Below are 19,245 nucleotides of genomic sequence, written 5' to 3'. Positions count from 1 at the left end.
CTGTCAGGATGTTTATTACCTCAAGATTTCTTTTCTCCCTCTTGGGGGCAGCATTTCCTCACTTTGCTGGGTTTCCATTCTCTAAACACAGATGTGATTTGTTCTCCTCTTCTGTTGCCATGGCAGTGTTGGGAGGCCTTTGTGACTCAAACAAGCTCATACTATGTTGGTAATACGTCCTTCTCCAACCCCCACCCCCGCTGCATATTGGTTTGGTCTTTAGATGTCAAGGTCCTCTTTGCCAATCTGAGGCTTGTGCTTCGTCTATCTCACTTTCTTATGTGGATACCCACACCCACGACTTGGTCACTGAAGCCAATGGTGCTACTCTTCCAATAAAATACTAACTAACTAATGCTTCAATGAATATAGGGGGCATATATCTTTTTGAATTAGTGTTTTTGTTTTCTTGGTATAAATACCCCGGTATGGAAATAACCTAAGTGTCTGTCGATGGATGAATGGATAAAGAAGATGTGATACACACACACACACACACACACACACACACACACACACAGTGGAATACTACTCAGCCATAAAAAAGAATGAAATCTTGCCATTTGCAACAACATGGCTAGACCTCAAGGGCATTACACTAAGTGAAATAAGCCAGGCAGAGAAAGACAAATACTGTATGATTTCCCTGATATGTGGAATCAAAAGCAAAACCCAAACAAATGAACACACAAAACAAAACAAATTTCAGATACAGAGAACAGACTGGTGGTTGGCGGGGGTGGGGGCGGCTGGGAAGGGGATGGGTGAAATGTATGATGGGGATCAATAGGTATAAATATCCAGTGACAAAATAAGGAAGTCATGGGGATGTCATGTACAGCATGGTGACTATAGTCAATAATATATTTTTAAAAGATTTTATTATTAAGTAATCTCTATACCTTAATGTGGGGCTCAAACTTACAACCCCGAGATCAAGAATTGCATCCTCCACTGACTGAGTCAGCCAGGTGCCCCCAGGGTAAATAATATTTTATTGCATACCTGAAAGTTGCTAAGAGAGGAGATCTTGAAGGTTCTCACCATAAGAAAAAAAATTCGTCGCTCTGTATGGTGACAGATGGTAACTAGACTTAGTGTGGTGACCATTTTGCAATGTATACAAATATCGGATCATTATGTTGTACGCCTGAAACTAACATGATGTTAGATGTCAATTATACTCTAATTATAACAAAGAAAAAGAATGTGGGATAGCACCGGAATAAGACATACTGAAAAAATGCCAATTAATTCATGTAGCTACGGAATCTAATAGTGTGATTTCTAGCTAAATCTATCACCTCAGTACCCTTAGTAGCTTAGATTATTTCAAGTAAGGTTGACAATGGGCTTGAATGTGTTATTTTTCTCTTTCCAGTCGCTTGTAAAAGCAGCCTTGCAAGGGCATGGTATATATTAGAGATCCTTCAGATCCAAATATCTGGGCCCTACCTGGATGAATAGAATTAAATAAAAGTGGTGAGAGCAGGATCTAAAAAATGCTCTACCAATCCGGGAAGCAAGGGTTATGGGGGTGGGTTGTGGGGGGATGGGGGCAAACTATGTCAGTGTAGAGTAGTATTTCTCAATTCTTTCTCACTATGGACACTTTGGGACAGATGACTTCTTTGATGTTGGAGGAAAGCCATCTTGTGCTAGTAGCATACCCTGAGTGGTGACAACCAAAACTGTCACTAGTAACTGTCAAATGTTCCTTGGAGGTGGGGAATCACCCCTGGTCAAGAATCACTGGTTTATTTTTTTTTAATTTTTTAAAAAATTTTATTTATTTATTTGAGAGAGAGAGAGAGAGTGAGAGAGAGAGAGCCCAAGAGGGGGTAGGGTCAGAGGGAGAAGCAGACTCCCTGCTGAACAGGGAGCCCTATGCGGGACTCGATCCTGGGACTCCGGGATCATGACCTGAGCTGAAGGCAGTCTCTTAACCAACTGAGCCACCCAGGTGCCCCAAGAATCACTGGTTTAGACCAAGCCTGCCAAGCCCTTTGGGTCATTGTCAGTGCTCCCATGATCCCACGTAAGCCTTCCAAGTACTGCATTTTCCAATGTCATCTGATGTGGGAACATGTCAAATAGCCCAAGTATATATACTTTGCTCTGAAATGTACTAGAGGCTCTTCACAACCTTCCCAACTCTAAAAGTTTTGTTTGAAAAAGAAAAAAAAAAAAAAACCCTCTGAGGAGTGGAGCATGTGCACGCCCCCCGCAACTGGTATTCTTTAGATGCAGATGCTTAACGAGGTCTCCATAAAAGCAGGGAAAGGTGAAGAATGCCTTTTGAGATAATGGACAAAGATCCGGCAACGTACGGGTGGTCCGAGAAGCCCAGGATAGCCATCAGGGCCCGGATATCCAACAGCTCCTTGCGTGCCATTACAGCCATCCAGGCCAGGTGGGCCCCTGGGCCCTGGCTGTCCGGGGTGGCCCTGTTCCAAGAGAAAAGAAGGGATCACATCAGCTGCAGGCCTCCGACCTACCCTGACAAGCTCCACAGGAAGAGAAACCAAGTGTCCTGCCCATCGCTGGCTCCTTGTCCTATGAGAACTATGCTCTTAGAGCTTTCGTCCACACTCAGGTGTACGGAGCTGATGACAACCCAGGGGGGCCCCCTCCCTGAAGGATTGATGCTTTAATCAGACCCCTGCTGAAACCGAAGGGACCAAGCCTAAAGAGATGGGATACACAGGGTGGTGCAACTTCATCTTCCCGGGGTACAAAGATGTACTAAGACAGGGCTTAGCTGGCTGGCAGCCGAAGGGTTACCATCAGGGAATCATGCCAGGCCTTGGGACTTCCTCAGAACAGACCGGAACCCGGGCAGCCTGGTGTGGCTGTCTGTATTGGAAAAGCCTGGGGCTTTTTTTTTTAAATATGGCTCTGCCTAGGAAAGGATGTTGGCTGTTGGTCAACAGAGCAGAAGCAGTTTCCACAGCACCACCTCTATGCTTTCGCCTCTTCTCCATACTTGCTACTGAGACAGTTGTTTTGCCGGGGGGATTAGCAATCATTCACATGATTGATCAGAATTCAAGAGTTTCCCAGAGTTGAGCTTAGAGTCTACCTTTTCGTGGGGAACAGATCTTTTAAAATCTGTCAAAAGCAGGGTGTGTGTTGGGTTACAGAGCAAAGAGATGACCTGAAAGCCCAGAAATCTGGACGGGTCAATAAAAGGTTGACTCCGACCCTGCCACATGCACTTTTTAAAGCCAACCATGGATATTTCATAATTTGGGGGAAACGTGCCACACATTCGAAACTCAACTTTTTGAATCATTAGGGGAAATGAGCTTTTATCAAATTCTTACTGAGAAAATGCTCCATAGGATTTTGATACAGTTTCATTATTATTACGTTGGTACGAGATAGTCTGATACAAAAGTATGAGTCTAGACTGCTGGACTCATGGAATGCTAAGAACAGAAGAATGGTCAAGAAACTTATCTTCGCAATAAACCTGCTACAGTCTGTACCTGCTCAGGCTCAGGTGATGAATTTTAGCTGTGCTGGGGACACTGAGAACAGCTTACTAAGTCGTCAACATTTTATTCCCAAACGAAATGGCTCTTCTTGTTTGCCCTGAAGATCCACGCTCCACCTTCCCCAGATCTGTGCCTTGGGAGGCTGAACTTTATGAACGGTGCCGCCTAGGCTCCCTTTCTCTCTCTCTCCCAGTTGTCTTTGGCCACTGGGAGACACAGGCAGAAGATCAAAGAGCGGGAGGAGAAAGAGCACAGGTTGTTTATTTCCCGCATGCCCTCCCTCCCTGGCCATATTTTGGACAATGGCCACATTTCTCTACAAGTCTTCGTTGAGCAGCCACTATTCCTTGGCTCCAGATCTGACCAGTGTCCAGTGTCCAGTTCCACTTTCACCGTTCTTTCTTTCCACTTTGGGCCTAGAGGCAGCCAAAGCTTTTGTGTCAGCGGCTTTGCAATCCATTGCTGTTGCCCTGAATCATGCCTACATCCTTTAAATATACCCTTCACGCCACTCTCTTCAGTTAATCCTTTCAGGTGGAGTATCTATTTCTTCCCGGGATCCTGATCGCCACTTTAAAATATCCCAGCCAAATGTGCTAGGGGTTATCGCTAAGCTGGGTAACAGGGATGAGTTAAGGCAAAGACAATATGTTGGCTCAGTCCTAGGGACCCACCTTACTCCTGGAGCCTTGGTTGTGTTTGACACCAAAACTTCCTGGCTTCTTATCCCTTGGTATCTACTTTTTTTTTTTTAACTTGGGCCCCAATCCTGTGGTTTTCTTGCCTGAATTCCTTTTTTTAAAAATATTTATTTATTTATTTTAGAGAGCAAGCACGATGAGGGGGAGGGGCAGAGGAAGAGAAAGAATCTCAAGCAGATTCTGCGCTGAGTGCGGAGCCCGACGTGGGGCCCATCTTATGACCCTGAGATCATGACCTGAGCTGAAATCAAGAGTCAGATGCTCCATTGACTGAGCCACCCAGGCTCCCCTTGCCTGAATTCCTAATATCTTCTATTAGGATTCCAGGCGGCACCTGTTCACTCTTTGCCCCCTTAGCTGAATTCTCTGGAATTAACCGCTGGCATTTGATTCAGACCTGTCAGCCTTGTCTTGTTCAGCTGAGGTGACAGCTAAAGCACGTTCTGAGTCAGCGAGACTTGTGTTCCAATCCCAGCTTTGCCTCTCCCCGGCTTGAGCCTCAGTTTCTTCATCCGTAAAAAATGGAGATGAACAATACTACCTCCTAGGGTTGTTGTCAACATCAAAATGAAATGAACAGTTTATGGCTACAATTAAACGAGGCTAAGTTTACTACATAGGAGCTCAATGAACAGGAAGTCTACTTCTCCCAGGCAAGTCAGCAAGGATACGCCACCGGGCTGAAGTTCTATCTCCTTCGAATTCTCAGTAGTACCACAGCATTTCGGGCAATGGGCCCCTTCTGGTTTTAGCTAATGATTTTACAGATGTGTGTGTCAGCTTTCAAGGGGAACGTAGCTCTTTGAGAGAGGAGACCATGATTCTCTACAACTGCAAGGTGCCAAATACACAGGATAAGAAGATATGCTGTAATTCAGAAAAGCAATGTTCCTGAGAACCCAGATTTCAAAGGGAAAAGTTTCCGTTTGGTGAGTGGTGTGTGTTCATTCTGAAGATATAAATCTGGTGTGTTCATTTACGAGTCTCTAGGAAGGGAAATGTTTGAGATTAACTCCAGGAGAAAAGCTAAACATACATTGCAAAGGACAACTTGAAAACTTCTGCTCCCAACCTTATGTGAACTGAAAACAGTTGATAAACATACATTTCTTGTGGGTGCCAACAGCTCCAACGCACAGCTGTGATATCATGAAAAACCACAAGCCTACCGCCCTGAGTCTATGTTAGTCTAATGTTGACTATCTTGATGAATGCTTGTTTGTTCATTCTCCCAACTGGTTGCTGTGCCCCTTGGTGCACAGACTTGGATGATCATAAAATGATTACTTGCTCACTCATGTTGAAACTACCTACATGGCAGCAACAATGGAGTTTTGGGACCAAAACCAGTGACACATATGTTAGCGATCAGCCAATATTAAGCGGGGAATCAGATTTGTGCAGTGATCCAGTTTAGTAAGATGTGTTGGGAAAGCTGTTGGTTTCAGCTGCCGAAAGTAGAGCAAAATAATTAGTCCGGCTGGGCCAAGGGTGTCTATGTCTTCCTGTGTCTGAGGGAGTCCTGCCAGTCTGACAACTGTTGCTTGTGTGGGCACTAAGGGTTGGAACCAGTCCTGCAGATATTTCTAGCGTTCTAGTATGTGGTGAATTCAGCCCTGGGGTCTCTGAGGCCTCCGAGTGGAGCAGAAGATGTACTCTGCATTTTCAAGAAAGCTAGATAAGACCATCAGATAAGACAATTAATAAATACCATGGGCCACATGTAATAAGGAGCTAGACACCGAGGACCCCTAGGAGATTAGAGATGGAAGGGAGAGGTAAGCAGCAAACAGAAGGTGCCCAATAAATACATCTTGAACTGCTGGAAGAGGGGGAAGGAACAAGGGAGAATAATTTCACTGAGTAAGAGAGTCTTGGAGCCTGAAGCTAAAGTAATCAATGGTCAAAAGCAAACATAGGCAACTTTTGGTCAAGGGAAGGGCCAAGGGAGTGGGGGCTTCTATCAGGAGCAGTGCATTCATTTGGAGGAATCTGTACACCTGTACCTCATTCTCCCAAGTAATGAAGCCCCAGAGAGAAGCGAGCAATTCCTGCAAGCCCTAGTGCTCTCCTGGCCACATGCTGGAGAGAGAAGTATCCAGCTGGACTCTGGGGCACGTCCCAGTTCAGAATTGAAATCAGCCTCTGTGTCACAGGATTCGCTTCCTTCCAGCCCCCATTAAAAAGAGACTGCAGGAGGAAGAGCCCAGTGCTGTTGTAAGCTCCAAATCCCCCACTCAGCTCCACAGGAGGAATGGAAGAGGCGCTCTCCAGCTTTCTCGTTTTCCTTACCCCCTGGCTCCCAGAAGGCACACAATCCGAGCAGAGGCTCTGGATAAAGTGCCGATAGGAAGACAGCCAGGGGAAAATGCCAGAGGATGTCATGAAAGGACAGCTAACCCCATCCACTTATGTCCCTGCTGGCCCATTTCTGGGCATTTTGCAGATTCTGCAGTTGGATAAAATGCAGAATTCTGATGGCCGATTTGTTGATACAGATAACAAATATAAGGAAACAAGACTCTGTCCTCCAACTCCACAACTGTATACTAGAGCTGGAAAGAAAATGGATCAGATAATATATTTTTATTATTTTTTTTCAACTGAGCAGATAATATCTTTTTAAAATATTTTATTTATTTGAGAGAGAGAGCATACAGGCAGGGAGAGGGAGAAGCAGGCTTCCCACTGAGCAGGGAGCCTGATGTGGGGCTCGATACCAGGACCCCGGGATCATGACCTGAGCTGAAGGCAGACGCTTAACTGGCTGAGCCACCCAGGTGCCCCCAGATGATAATATCTTTGAGGGTAGATCCATATGCTTTTTCTGTATCCCTGTAGTAGAGAGACAGCATCTAGCAAGTGTACAAGAAATACCTACAGATTGGCACAAGGAGGTTTAAGCCCCCTTCCTTGCTACTAGATGATAACGCAGTATAATGCAAGAAGCTGTTAAGTCCAGGATTTGCCAAAGTGTGCTTAGATATGGTGCAGAAGAAGCCCTTCGAGGTTGTTGGAAGGATAAAAGCAGGCTCTAAAACCTCCCTCAAACAAAGAAGCTCTACTTTTCCCTGATTCGTACACTGAGCTTCCTTCCACACAACCTTTGGGTCTTCTCTGAAACAAGGCTGAAAACCATTGCTATAGACAAAACACAGCCCAGGCTACAGATTAGCTATCTAGACACGTGCCAAAAGGCAGAACTAAAAAATGACAGCAGCAAGTTGCAAATACTGTATTTTAAATGTTAATCGTGGACTCTCCAGTGGTGGGATAAATAAGAATACAGGGTGAAAACGGAGCAACCAAGGGGTCGGACCAGATAAAATGGGAAAAGGAGATGTCTGTAAGCTCCAAATTCCTCACTTATCTCCAGCAAAACCAGGTCCTCAGGATAAAGGGAAGGGGCCGTCTCCGTGTGATCTCTGGAATAGTCGCTCTGTAAAAGCTAAAGGGAAATTCACTCTGGAATGAGATAAGGCTGAAGAGAACAAATTACTGGAGTGAAATGTATTGAGATAACACTAAATATTTTTCTGCCTAATTTTATGTATCCTCTAAATATTCTTTTTTTCCTTAATTTTCTTATAATGAGTATGCATGTGCTCTGATGTGTGTCTCCACACATCATCTCCAGTTAAAGCTCCCCTCAACCCACAAGACCTAATTCTTTTTGGCTAACGTATTGACAGTTATGCCTGCACATGTCCCACCTGGCTGATTTAAGTGCTACCTGTAACTAAATCCCCGGGAAAGTGTGTGCGACCACTTCGCTTCAAGCCTGAACATCAAGCATCTCAACACTTGACCCGGAGCACGCTTGTGTGAGACAGGATGTGGTGAAGGCCAAGGTGAGTGCACTGTGAGGCACGACCTAGAAGTGATGCTGAAAAATGCCTCTGGGGACATACTCACCGGAATCCCATTGATGCCGAGAAAGCCAGGAACTCCCATGGGACCCTAAAACAAGGAGTAGGAAGAGGAAGGTGTAAGAGACAATCTAATTGATCTCCACTAGATTCAGTGGGTTCTTTCATGTGATTCATGACCTAAGTTAAGAAGTGTTGTGCACCTCCTTCTCCACATTGTGTCACGTTGCTCCCTACTCCAGGTCCAGGTGGTCACTTGCCTCTACCCACGGTGTTAAATATGTTTGTGTTCTGAGACCAGTTTTTATCTTGAGCAATATGGCGCCCGACCAAAAATAATAGCTCAATATTACATGCTGCTTTGACATCTGGGAAAACTGGGAGGGCCTCTAAAGGCCTAGCCCCAAGCTCCCCTGTCTTCACTGCTGCCATAGAGGAGGTCTGAGGTCTGCTAGGGAAATGGCCCTCCTTATCAAACAGAGCAGGTGCAGTTCCTGCTTGTCCCTGAGTCGTGGGTTTCGGTCCCTGATGGCTCATTAAATTATTCAAACAAGCCAACCACATCCTCCCACGGGAACAAAAGGGCACCTCACCCTTTTGACACTACAAAGGCTACCTCTCACAGCCCCTTCTGGTTTATTCTGTTCCAGAGTGCAGCCCCCCACACACCATGTGGCCCTGCGTGGTGTGTGGTGTCCTTCTACCCTGTGCCGTTGAGTATAGGTAACTAATAAACCTGATGCCAATCTCTTCCATCCGAGGTCAGGGGTCATGTCTTCTGCCATCCTCAGAACCCTAGGGTGGGAATCCCTCCCTTAACAGTGGGCTGAATAGGAGGTGATTAAAATCTGCAGGGAATACAAACTAAGCTGCTAAACTCAGCCAGCTACCATGACATGATCAATCTCCTTTCTTGCATCTCTTTCCCTACCTTTGTGGCCCAGACTGCTTCCCAGCATTCTGACACTCTGCTTCCCAGTCTCCTTGCTTGGATTCCTGACCTCTCCTGCCCAGCTGCTTGAACTTCTGACCCATGCCCACCTCGAACCCACCTGAAATCCCAGCCCGGCAAGCCCACGTGTCCAGCAAGTAGCCAACACATGCGCTTTAACGGCTTGCTTTCCATGAGGGTCTCTCTAGAAATGGGTTGATCCAGGGTCTCTCTAGAAATGGGTTGATCCATTGGCAGCATACCGTCCAGGCTGTTTCTCATTAAAGTCTGTGGCCTGGCACCGAGGGACTCAGGATTAGTATTATTTCCATAAGCGAACAGAACTGAGATTTAGAACCTTTTGCCTTCATACGTGTGGTCCACGAGTCAAAGAGAAAGCAGGCTTTGGTGTTTTTACCTTATCTCCTTTTGGTCCGTATGGTCCCAGAGGGCCTGGGGAGCCTCTCTCTCCTCTCAACCCTGCTAAACCACTAGGGCCGGCAGATCCCTGTGGACCTGTTGGACCTTGAATTCCGACTGGTCCCGGTCGCCCCTAAGATGGAGAGAACGGGTGCAATTAGCCAACAGAGGACTCAACATCAACACTCCCCATTTTCCCATGCACAGAGAACACTGTCATCGCTTCACTGAATAATTTTGGCTTAGAGATCTGTGAGGCATGCCAAAGTTCCAGACACAGATCAGAGAAGGCTATTTTCGGGGCCGCTAAGCTTGTTTGGATAGAACATATTTTATAAGCGCATTTAATAAGATTCATGTGCACCAAGATCCTTCAACTTTGTACTTCTTAGGAGATTAGTTATTCAGGCGGGCTAATATTGTCCTCTTTCTAGTTGATGCCAGGCCATCCATCAGATTGTCAAAATGGTGAAAGAACAGAACGCTGGAGAGCATCGTGACATTTTATAACTCACATTCAAATGGCCAATCCCATACTTGCAGTGAAGTCCAGAAAGGGCTAGGCCTAAAGAACATTGCCTCGGGGTGGGGGTGGGGTCCAGAGAGGAGAGAAAGATCCAGAGAGGGGAAAACCCAGAAACCCATAGGCTGACCAACCTGCAAAAGCTCATCTTTGTTTACAGATCCCAGGGCCCCATCACTGCAACTGGAAACAGATGCTTACAGGGAACACACACACACACACACACACACACACACACACACACACACTGTTTACTTGTTCCTTCTCTATTTCTCCCTCTTTCCCTTCAACCCACCATCTGTAGAGTGTTGAATGTGTAAAATTCAAGAAGCCTGCAACTATCCATTAAGTATCAATTATGATAGCAAGAGGGAGCAGCTTGAGGATTTTGAATGCGTTAGTTATAAAGTGTCTGCAACAATTAAGTCTGAGAGTTCAGGCTGACATTTCAAAGCTGACCGAGATAGAGAATTAACCCAAGTGGGTGCAACACAGGCGGGCTAGTCTATCATTTAGAACAAATCCCAGTAGGTACCGAATATTCTTGGCAGAAAGATGAAAACCATTAGTAATGTGCATTACCTCTCAGAGAACACCACGCCATACCAGGTAGAGAGCCTATTTTCATGAACGTTTCCCATCTCCACCTCTTGGCCCTTTTACTGACTATCTGCAATTTCCCACACATCTGCTAAAAACTCAGGAAAGCCCATTAGACGTACCCTTTAATATTCACCTTCAAGGGTTGCTTTTTAAAAGGCTGGAAACAGGACAGATGCTTTAGGTAGTGGTCAGAGTCACGTACTGGAGATGCAACTGGCCACCAGCTGTGCGGGGCCTTTGGAGTAAAATTTCCAGTGTCAATTAGGCCCACGAAGACCAATAACTCATCCAAAGAAGTACAAAGATGTTCTTCCTAAGGAGATGCAATTTTCTGGGGGTACCACCCACCACTAACCTTCTCCAGCACCCAACATGTAACTTCTAAAGGGTGCTAGGCTGTGGAGTGCTTAATGGCTTATTTCTGGGGACGCTGGAATGGGATGAGAACTTTCACTTTTTATGCTCTTACCTCCCACTGTTGGAATTTTGTTTATAATGATTCTGTTATTTATTACTCTTGTAAGTTTATGTGTGTGTGTGTGTGTGTGTGCGCGTATATGTGTGTGTATAAAGAAAAAGACCAATAACAGTACTAAAAAGAAAAAGACCAATACCAATACTTAAAAAAAATAATGCTGGAGGGTTGAGGATTAACAAAGAAGTCCAGAAAGTAGGCCTAGCTTTCAAGACTAATGTCCACAAAACCACAGCAAACAGTACAGGTCTAGAACAGAGCCTAAGTGGTCCAGGAGCACAAAGAAAGGGTTGGCCATGGAGGGTTTGTGAAATGCTTACGTTCTGTCCATGGCTGGGGGGAGTCATGGCCCACACTGGAAAGGCTGAGGGGGCCCCAACTGAGGCGGGCCTGGAAAGCAAAGAAGGAAAGTTGAAGACTTGACGGAGGAGTGCATAGGGAACCCTCAGAGGTTTGGGGACAGGGGACGAATGGGAGGAAGGCAGCATTTCAGGGCTGAAATTCCAGCCTGCCTGAGGCTAGAACAAGGGAGACAGATAAGAACCAGCTGTTGGGGAAGGTGGGGACTGGTTGGTGGGAGGATGGGGCCCAGGATGGGGCCCAGGATGGGCTTGCTGAGGCCAGGTTATTACTAGCAAAGAGGACGCAGGCAGGGCACTGAGTGCTTGACCCAAATCTGAGGACTGCCCAAAGCTTTCTCACATCAAGGGATGGGAGGTGGAGAACACGATGAACCACTGGACTGAGAGAGCAGATTGTGGTGTGGCCCAGTTCCCATCCTGCTCGCATCACTGGGGCCTGAGCAGGGCCTGGCTGGCACACTCCAGCTCTGGTCTCTTGCCTCTGTGAGCACACGTTCAGCAAGAGTAACCAAGGAGACGTAGGAGTGAGGTGATTCTAAGGCTGCACTTAACAGGAAATCTGATTCCATCGAGAAAAGGCAGGATTCCCTGGCCCGCTCCCTTTCTCTTGGCTGGCCAGCCATGCTGAATTTGCCACAGAGAGCTTAGAGTGAGTCTCTTAAAGGACTCGTAGATTCTTTGGATTCTAGTTCTTTTTCCAAAGGGCCTTCTGAAATGGCCCCCCTCGGGGGCATGCGTACCTCTGAGGTACAGCCTCTGGGCTGGCCCCAGCTAGAAAGCTCTCAGACCCACCTAAGGGCCAGAAGCGGGGCCTGCAGGATGTCTCGAGGCTTCTGGGGTACCACTAGCCTAGAACTGCCTCCTCAGTGGGGTGCCAGGCCCTTCTGGATCATAGAATCCGAGACGAGGACTCTTCCTCCCCACTGCGGTGCCATCATACAGTGGGACGCAGCACCGCCAACAGATGACGACCACCACGGAAAGAAGGGAGAGACACATTTGCTTTGTGGGGTGTTTTGTCAGCCATCTGCAGATATGCTTGCTCAGTGCTTCCAGCTGTATGTCCTTTTTCGCTCGTCTCCAAGGCATGGGGTTCCTGTCCCTGTGCCCACTCTACTGATGAAGCTTAACCCTAAATCAATGATGAACTGCCTTTTTTTTTTTTTTTTTTTAAATTTGGTCCTCCGAAGGAGCGATCGGTGGCACCTTTCATAATGGCCAGCAGAGGTCAGTGTAAGAACACAGCAGCTGCAGATAAGCAGGTGGGTGGGTGGGCCTCTCTCACTACAAATAAAAAGAAATCAAACCCATGTCAGAGAAGTCACAGAATGTTCGAGCAGAAAGGGCCCTCGGAGACCATTTCATCTAGGTTCTATTTTATACATGGGGGAAAAAAAGAAGCCAAGAGAAGGGGAAGGACTTGTTCGGGTCCCATAGCTAGTGAGGAAAACAGCGTGGGACTCCAACCAGACTGCCGGCTGCCAGTGTGGGGCCCTTTCCCTGTTCGCCAGTGGCAGATGTCCTAGGGGGTCCTTGAGGCTGCCCCCCTTACCCCGGGCCCGCCCCTGGGACTGTCCCCATCAGTAGGCTGCAGCAGCCAGATGCTCACACATCATTTCTCTCTTCCTAACTCTGATCATTTCCCAGAGCCAATCTGAAACACCAGCACTGTTGGGACTGCTAGCAGAATTTCAATGGGCTTGGACCAATGCCCTGCCCTCATACATGTCATTTATTTTGGCAAATAGACCCAGACAGGGCAGAAGGGACTCCACCCAGTCTTTCCAACAAGCTCTCCTGCCTCCATCTGCTAGGGATTTTAAATATGCGCAGCAGGGTCGAATTCTCCAGAGACTGAGCTGGGACTTGTGCCTGAGGCCAGGAACGACAGTGCCTGACTGATGCGCAGGCTGCCTGCTTCCTGCTGACCACAGGGCATTGGGGCTAGCATGCGGTTTCGGGTCACCTTAGATCAGACCACACCCACAGCTCCGGCCCCACATCACTGGGGTAACAGACCCAGTAATGGGTCTGCATATGAAAGACAGTAGTCCCTCCCTATTCGTGGGTATGTGTACCACAACCCCCGGTGGTGGCCTGAAACTGCAGATAGTACCAAACTATATATATATATATATATATAATATATATATATATATACTATCATTTTTCCTCTACACACATACCTGGGATAAAGTTTAATTTGTAAACCAGGCACAGGACAAGATTGACAATAATAATAAAACAGAACAACTATTAACAATTTGCTGTAAAAAAAAAAGTTATGTGAATGTGGTGTCTCTCTCAAAATATCTTACTGTTCTGGACTCACCCTTCTTGGGATGATGTGAGATGGTAAAATGCCTACGTGGTGAGATGACATGAGGGCAACGACGTAGGCACGGTGACGTAGTGGTAGGCTACTAGTGAATAGGTCAGAGGGAGGATCATCTGCTTCCGGACCATGGTCGACCACGGGTAACTGAAACCACGGAAAGCAAAACCGTGGAGAAGGGGAGACTGTTGTGGTACACAGGCGCAGAAATAGCCTCAAAGAATCATAAAAGCACATGCCTCAGACTAGGCACTAGTGTGAAATGGAGGGGGGGTGGCTTTTCCTTATTAGCCCCCTTTTTGTCTTTTTATCCCTTCCTGAAGTTTCCAGTGTCCTTCTCCCATCAAATTAAAATTTAAGCCTATGGAAGAAACTGAAACTCATTGCCACTGAGGCATAAATGACTGACAACAACTTAGAGCTTTACTTCTCCCCAAGGGGATTTGTATTTTAATGGAGAGCAAAGCATTAAGCTAGGGGATGCAAATGATATTTATGAAACAGAAGGGAAAAGGGAGCATGTGCAGGCTTTCCTGAGGATCCAGCTCTATAGCAGGAGGCGGTGTAGTGTTGTTACCTGGTATGGTGGTGCTGGATCTGGAGTCAGACAGAGCTGGAGTCAAATCTCCTTACTGCCATGTAATAGCTAGGTGACCTTGGGCAAGTGACGTAACCACTGAGTCTCTAGAGCGCTGAGAAATAATAGCTCTGGTGTAGGGTTATTGTAGGCATTTAAGTGAGTTAATGAACGCCTGGCTGGTAACATGAAAGTATCCGTTCCCTTCCCTCTTTAGGTATCATTTACAGTAAAATGGAAAAGTTATGATTGAGTATATTTTTTAAAGATTTTATTTATTTATTTGACAGAGAGAGAGAGACACCGAGAGCAGGAACAGAAGCAGGAGGAGCGGGAGAGGCAGAAGCAGGGCCCCCGCGGAGCAGGGAGCCCGATGCGAGGCTCGATCCCAGGACCCTGGGATCATGACCTGAGCCGAAGGCAGACGCTTCACGACCGAGCCACCCAAGCGTCCCATGACTGGGTATTTTTAATGTTCGTTCTCTTAAGTTTAAGTGGGAGATGCACAGATATCATTGAGAAACTCTCTTTGGGGCAGGGATGTGTGCTCAGGAATGAGGGAGCATGTATGCCAGCACCCCACATCTATGAGAGCACTGCCCCCCTTTCTTGGTGTTGGTGTCTTGGCTCTCCTGGGCACTCAGCTCTTCAGTGTCTGCTCATTCTCCTAAAGGAACTTCCTCTACATGCTAATGACTCCCCAGTCTGAACCTCCAGCCCCGATTGCTCTTCTCAGTATACCAGAATATATATGGTATAACTAATGGCTCACCAGGCCTCTCCACCTGGATATACCATCCCAAACTCGATGTGACCAAAGCTGAACTCATCATCTTCTCCTCAACCCCATTCCCGAAACCAGCTCCTTCCTCTTGAGTAAATGGAACTAACTCAGCAAATGACAGTCTATCCACAAAGTTGACTAAACCAGAAACCTAAGGGTTCTCCATGACCTCTCTTCCCTCATCTTCTGCATCCAATCCACCAGCAAGGGCTGTCAATTCCACCTCCAAAATGCAACTCAAACCTGTCCATTTCTCTCTATCCCCATGGTCTTCGTCCAGGTCTTCCTCATGTCTCCCCTAGAGTGTTGCCATAGCCTCCCTCTTGGTCTGCCATCCTCCAATCTTGCTTTACTTTCTTTTAGCATCCTGTCCCAGGGCCTTTGTACATGTCTCTGCTCTCCTAGTTAGCTCCTATTTATCATTCAGGCTCCAAGATATCAGCTCCTCCAGGGGCGCCTGGGTGGCTCAGTCGGTTAAGTGCCTGACTCTTGATTTCGATTCAGGTCATGATCTCAGGGTCATGAGAGCGAACCCTGTGTTGAGCCCTGCATTGAGTCCCACACTGGGTGCAGCCTGCTTAAGATTCTCTCTTTCCCTCTCCCTCTAGCCTTCACACCCCCCTCACTCGTTTGCTCGCACATGCTCTCTCTTTCTAAAAAAAATTTTAAAAAGATGTCAGCTCCTCCAGGGAGCCTTCCATGATTACTCCCACCTCACGGAAGGGGCTAGATCTCCTGTTTGTGTCTATAACCCCCAACAGATTGAGCTCCTTTGAGGACAGGTCATGTTCTTATTCCCCCATTGAATCACCTGCGCTAAGTACAGTGCCTAGTACACAGCGGGAGCTCAGTAAATGCTGAATGAATGGAGAAATGCATGAATGAATATGCACACTGAGAAGCCAGTGGTCAGGCACAGCAATAACTTCGTTGGAAGTCTAGATAGCCACCCCAGAGTGCAATCGAGAACCATCTGATCACAGAACCGCAGAAAAGATTGCTGCTCAAGACTTAGGAACTCATCCCGTTCAGGATGGAGAAGCTGATGCCCAGAAAGGGAAAGGAACTTAACCAAAGTCCATACAGTATCAACTCTACATATAAAGGAAGGGAGAGGATGGGGCAGCAAGACCAGAGACACGGAACCCAGTGAGGAGGCTGTGACCTCCTGAAGAGAAATAACGGTGACCTGGACTAGGTTCATGGCAGTGAAGACAGGGAAAAGAGAGATTTAAGAGTGATTTCAGAGGGTAAAAACCATACAATGTAGTGCTGGTTGGAATTGGTGGGTTAGACAGAGGGAGGTGTGAAGGATGACTACCAGGTTTCTTGATTGGGCAACTGAGTGGATCTCCTCACTGACATGAGGAAGCCTAGGGGAAGAAGAGTCTTGGGTGGAAGATGAGGAGTCTACCTTTGGGGAAGTGGGGATTAAGATACCTGGGGACCATGTAGGAAGATATTCTGCACCTGTTGCTCTCACTAGACCGAAGGTCTGAGAGGGCAGGGCACTCAGTTGACACCTTTACCATGGTATCTCCAGAGATGCTGTGTCTGTTATGGAGTAGACACTCTATTTTGAGGTGTACTTGTCGAGTGAATGGAAATACAGAATTAAATGTTCACTTGGGAATCTTCGCGAAGGCCACCCCCAAGTCTCATTAGCTAGGGGAAAAATTAGATGAAAAGACTGTTGTTATCCTGGAAAAGCCCTGAGTGGCCTTTGGGGAAAATGAAGTGGAGATCCCTGACCTCCAGCCTAGGAACTAGATGGCTTGAACTTACGTTCCAACTTGAATTCCCATCTTAACCATGGGGCCAGGGAGGAGGAAATGCAAGAACTTACCAGACTCTGGCCTGAGTAGTTGGCAGTCTCGCTCCTAGCCATGAAATATGTGGTAAGAAAGAAACTAATGATAACACCCCCAGGGGCAGAATACTTAAGACACTTCCAGATGCTTTTCCTTTCACCATTCCTTTGGAAGATCACAATACATCTGGGTGGTAGGCTGAGGGCACCAAACTGCATAGCAGTTAGCCAGCTGGGCTTGCTAATGTCATACAGTTGGTCAGTGGCAAAGCTGGTATCAGGGCCCCCCAGTCAACTCTGTGCTCCTTCTGTTGCAACATATGGAGGTAGGATAGCCTTCCACAGAGGCCTACACTCCACTCTCCTAGTAGTACTAGCTCTAATGGGCTACCATCGTGTGCAGAAGTAAATAACAGAGAAAGAACACCAGTAGGCGAAGAATAGGACTAGTGTATGACAAAGACTCATATCATCCAGATAGACAGACCATTTTGTAGCCAAGGAAGCCCTGGTTCAGCTTGATGAGGACAGCATCATCCACAGTTGGCCGGCAATCTGCCCATCTACATACATACATACATACATACACATATACATAAATGGTGATTGGTGTCTAGCAAAGTGTGAACCCCCCAAATTGTTAGCGTCTGCCACAGCTAAGAAGCAGTATCAGAGGCTCGCCCTCAACACTCAAAGGAAAACACATTTATTTTCTAGTTCTTAAGCTATAATCAGTGTTTGAAGCAGCCAGCCCAGGCATGAAGACATGCATCTACACGTTTTGTTTGCAAAGACACACACCCATTCCAGTGGCTATTGTGAGCTTGTTGAAATTTTCGGAAAGACACCTCCCAGAGTGATAAAGTTAACTCTTACTAGGCAACACTCTGCATCCCTCCCTTCTACATGTTCATTCACATTTCTCTTCTATATTTTTGTAATTAAAAAATGTTTTGGGGGGCGCCTGGGTGGCTCAGTCATTAAGCGTCTGCCTTCGGCTCAGGTCATGATCTCAGGGTCCTGGGATCTAGCCCTGCATTGGGCTCCCCACTCAGCGGGAAGCCTGCTTCTCCCTCTCCCACTCCCCCTGCTTGTGTTCCCTCTCTTGCTGTGTCTCTCTGTCAAATAAATAAAATCTTTAAAAAAAAGAATGACTTAAAAAAAAATTTAAGTAGGTTCCATGCCCAACGTGGGGCTTGAACTCATGACCCTGCGATCAAGAATTGCAAGCTCTACCAACTGAGCCAGCCAGGCACCCCTAACATACCTCTTCTAAAACATAATAATGACCTTCTTTCTACCAAGTACTTACTAAATCCCATCTCCTCTAATCCATCTCTCTAATAGCCCCAATGGGTGGGTATTAGACTTACTTTACAGGTGAGGAAACTGAAACCCAAACACAGAGAGGGTAAGAAACCTGCTTGAGGTTACACATCAGACAACTGGCGAAGCTAATTTTGGTGATCCAAAAGCCTCCGCTTCCACCAAACTACATTGCCTCTCTGCATCGAATAATGTTCTGAATGTAGAATCCCAAACTCACTTGAAAGGGGGCAATGAGAGCTACTCTGGGCGGAAAATGCTGTCATTTGCATTGCTAGCAGAACAACTGATCTCAATTTGCCCAAATTTCTCACTGGAACAGGTAACATTTAACAGAAACTCAATGGAATTAATAAATGAAGTCCTAAAAGGCAGTTCAAGGTATGACACTTCCCAGAATTTTTTTAAAACAATGGGGAGATATCTTTTTTTTTAAAGATTTTATTTGTTTATTTGAGAGAGAGAGAATGAGAGACAGAGAGCACGAGAGGGAAGAGGGTCAGAGGGAGAAGCGGACTCCCCGCTGAGCAGGGAGCCCGACACGGGACTCGATCCCGGGACTCCAGGATCATGACCTGAGCCGAAGGCAGTCGCTTAACCAACTGAGCCACCCAGGCGCCCTGGGAATATCTTTTTAATTTCTTCCCACCTCCTCCTTTTCGTCCCCCTCCTTCTCTCCTTCCCCCTCCTCCTCTTCCTCTTCATTTTTTAATTGTTCCACAGTTAAAATGGCCTCTTTAATTGCTCTGTGGATTATGGACAGTTTACTAGGCTTGTGAAGACAAATTCTGATGTGCTATGAGCCCTTAATGCTAGCATATTAAATTAGGAGCAGAAAAGGGAATAGAGGCACAAGATACTAATTTGATGATCATTGTGCTGAGCAGAAATTGGAGAGTTTTGTCTTTAAACGTGTTATAGTTTCCCTTGCCCCCGGGGAATGCCAATAATTGTTAAAATAGGATGAAGCAGAGATGTCTGCTAGACAGAAGCAAATAAGTTGATGAAGAATTTTCAGGTCTCATAAAA

At 46.5% G+C, this 19,245-nt stretch overlaps 1 protein-coding gene across 5 annotated transcripts in view; it reads right to left on the bottom strand.

The window, feature by feature from the left end:
- Positions 1-19,245, bottom strand: part of COL4A6 (collagen type IV alpha 6 chain) — a 268,983-nt gene that overhangs the window by 51,228 nt on the left and 198,510 nt on the right. For 4 of the 5 annotated variants that reach the window (XM_027609383.1, XM_027609384.1, XM_027609386.1 and 1 more), the window contains 3 exons: positions 9,420-9,554; positions 8,117-8,161; positions 2,331-2,447 (listed from right to left, as the gene is read on the bottom strand). In XM_027609383.1, the coding sequence (XP_027465184.1) occupies positions 2,331-2,447; positions 8,117-8,161; positions 9,420-9,554 (297 nt within the window). Of the gene's footprint in view, positions 1-19; positions 78-2,330; positions 2,448-8,116; positions 8,162-9,419; positions 9,555-19,245 lie in introns of those variants that run through there. The other variant, XM_027609388.1, reaches the window with a different exon arrangement.

Source organism: Zalophus californianus, chromosome X, assembly GCF_009762305.2.
Source record: "Zalophus californianus isolate mZalCal1 chromosome X, mZalCal1.pri.v2, whole genome shotgun sequence".
Lineage (NCBI taxonomy): Eukaryota > Metazoa > Chordata > Mammalia > Carnivora > Otariidae > Zalophus > Zalophus californianus.
Note: the sequence above shows the minus strand (reverse complement) of the source record. Positions and strands in the feature narration are given on the sequence as shown.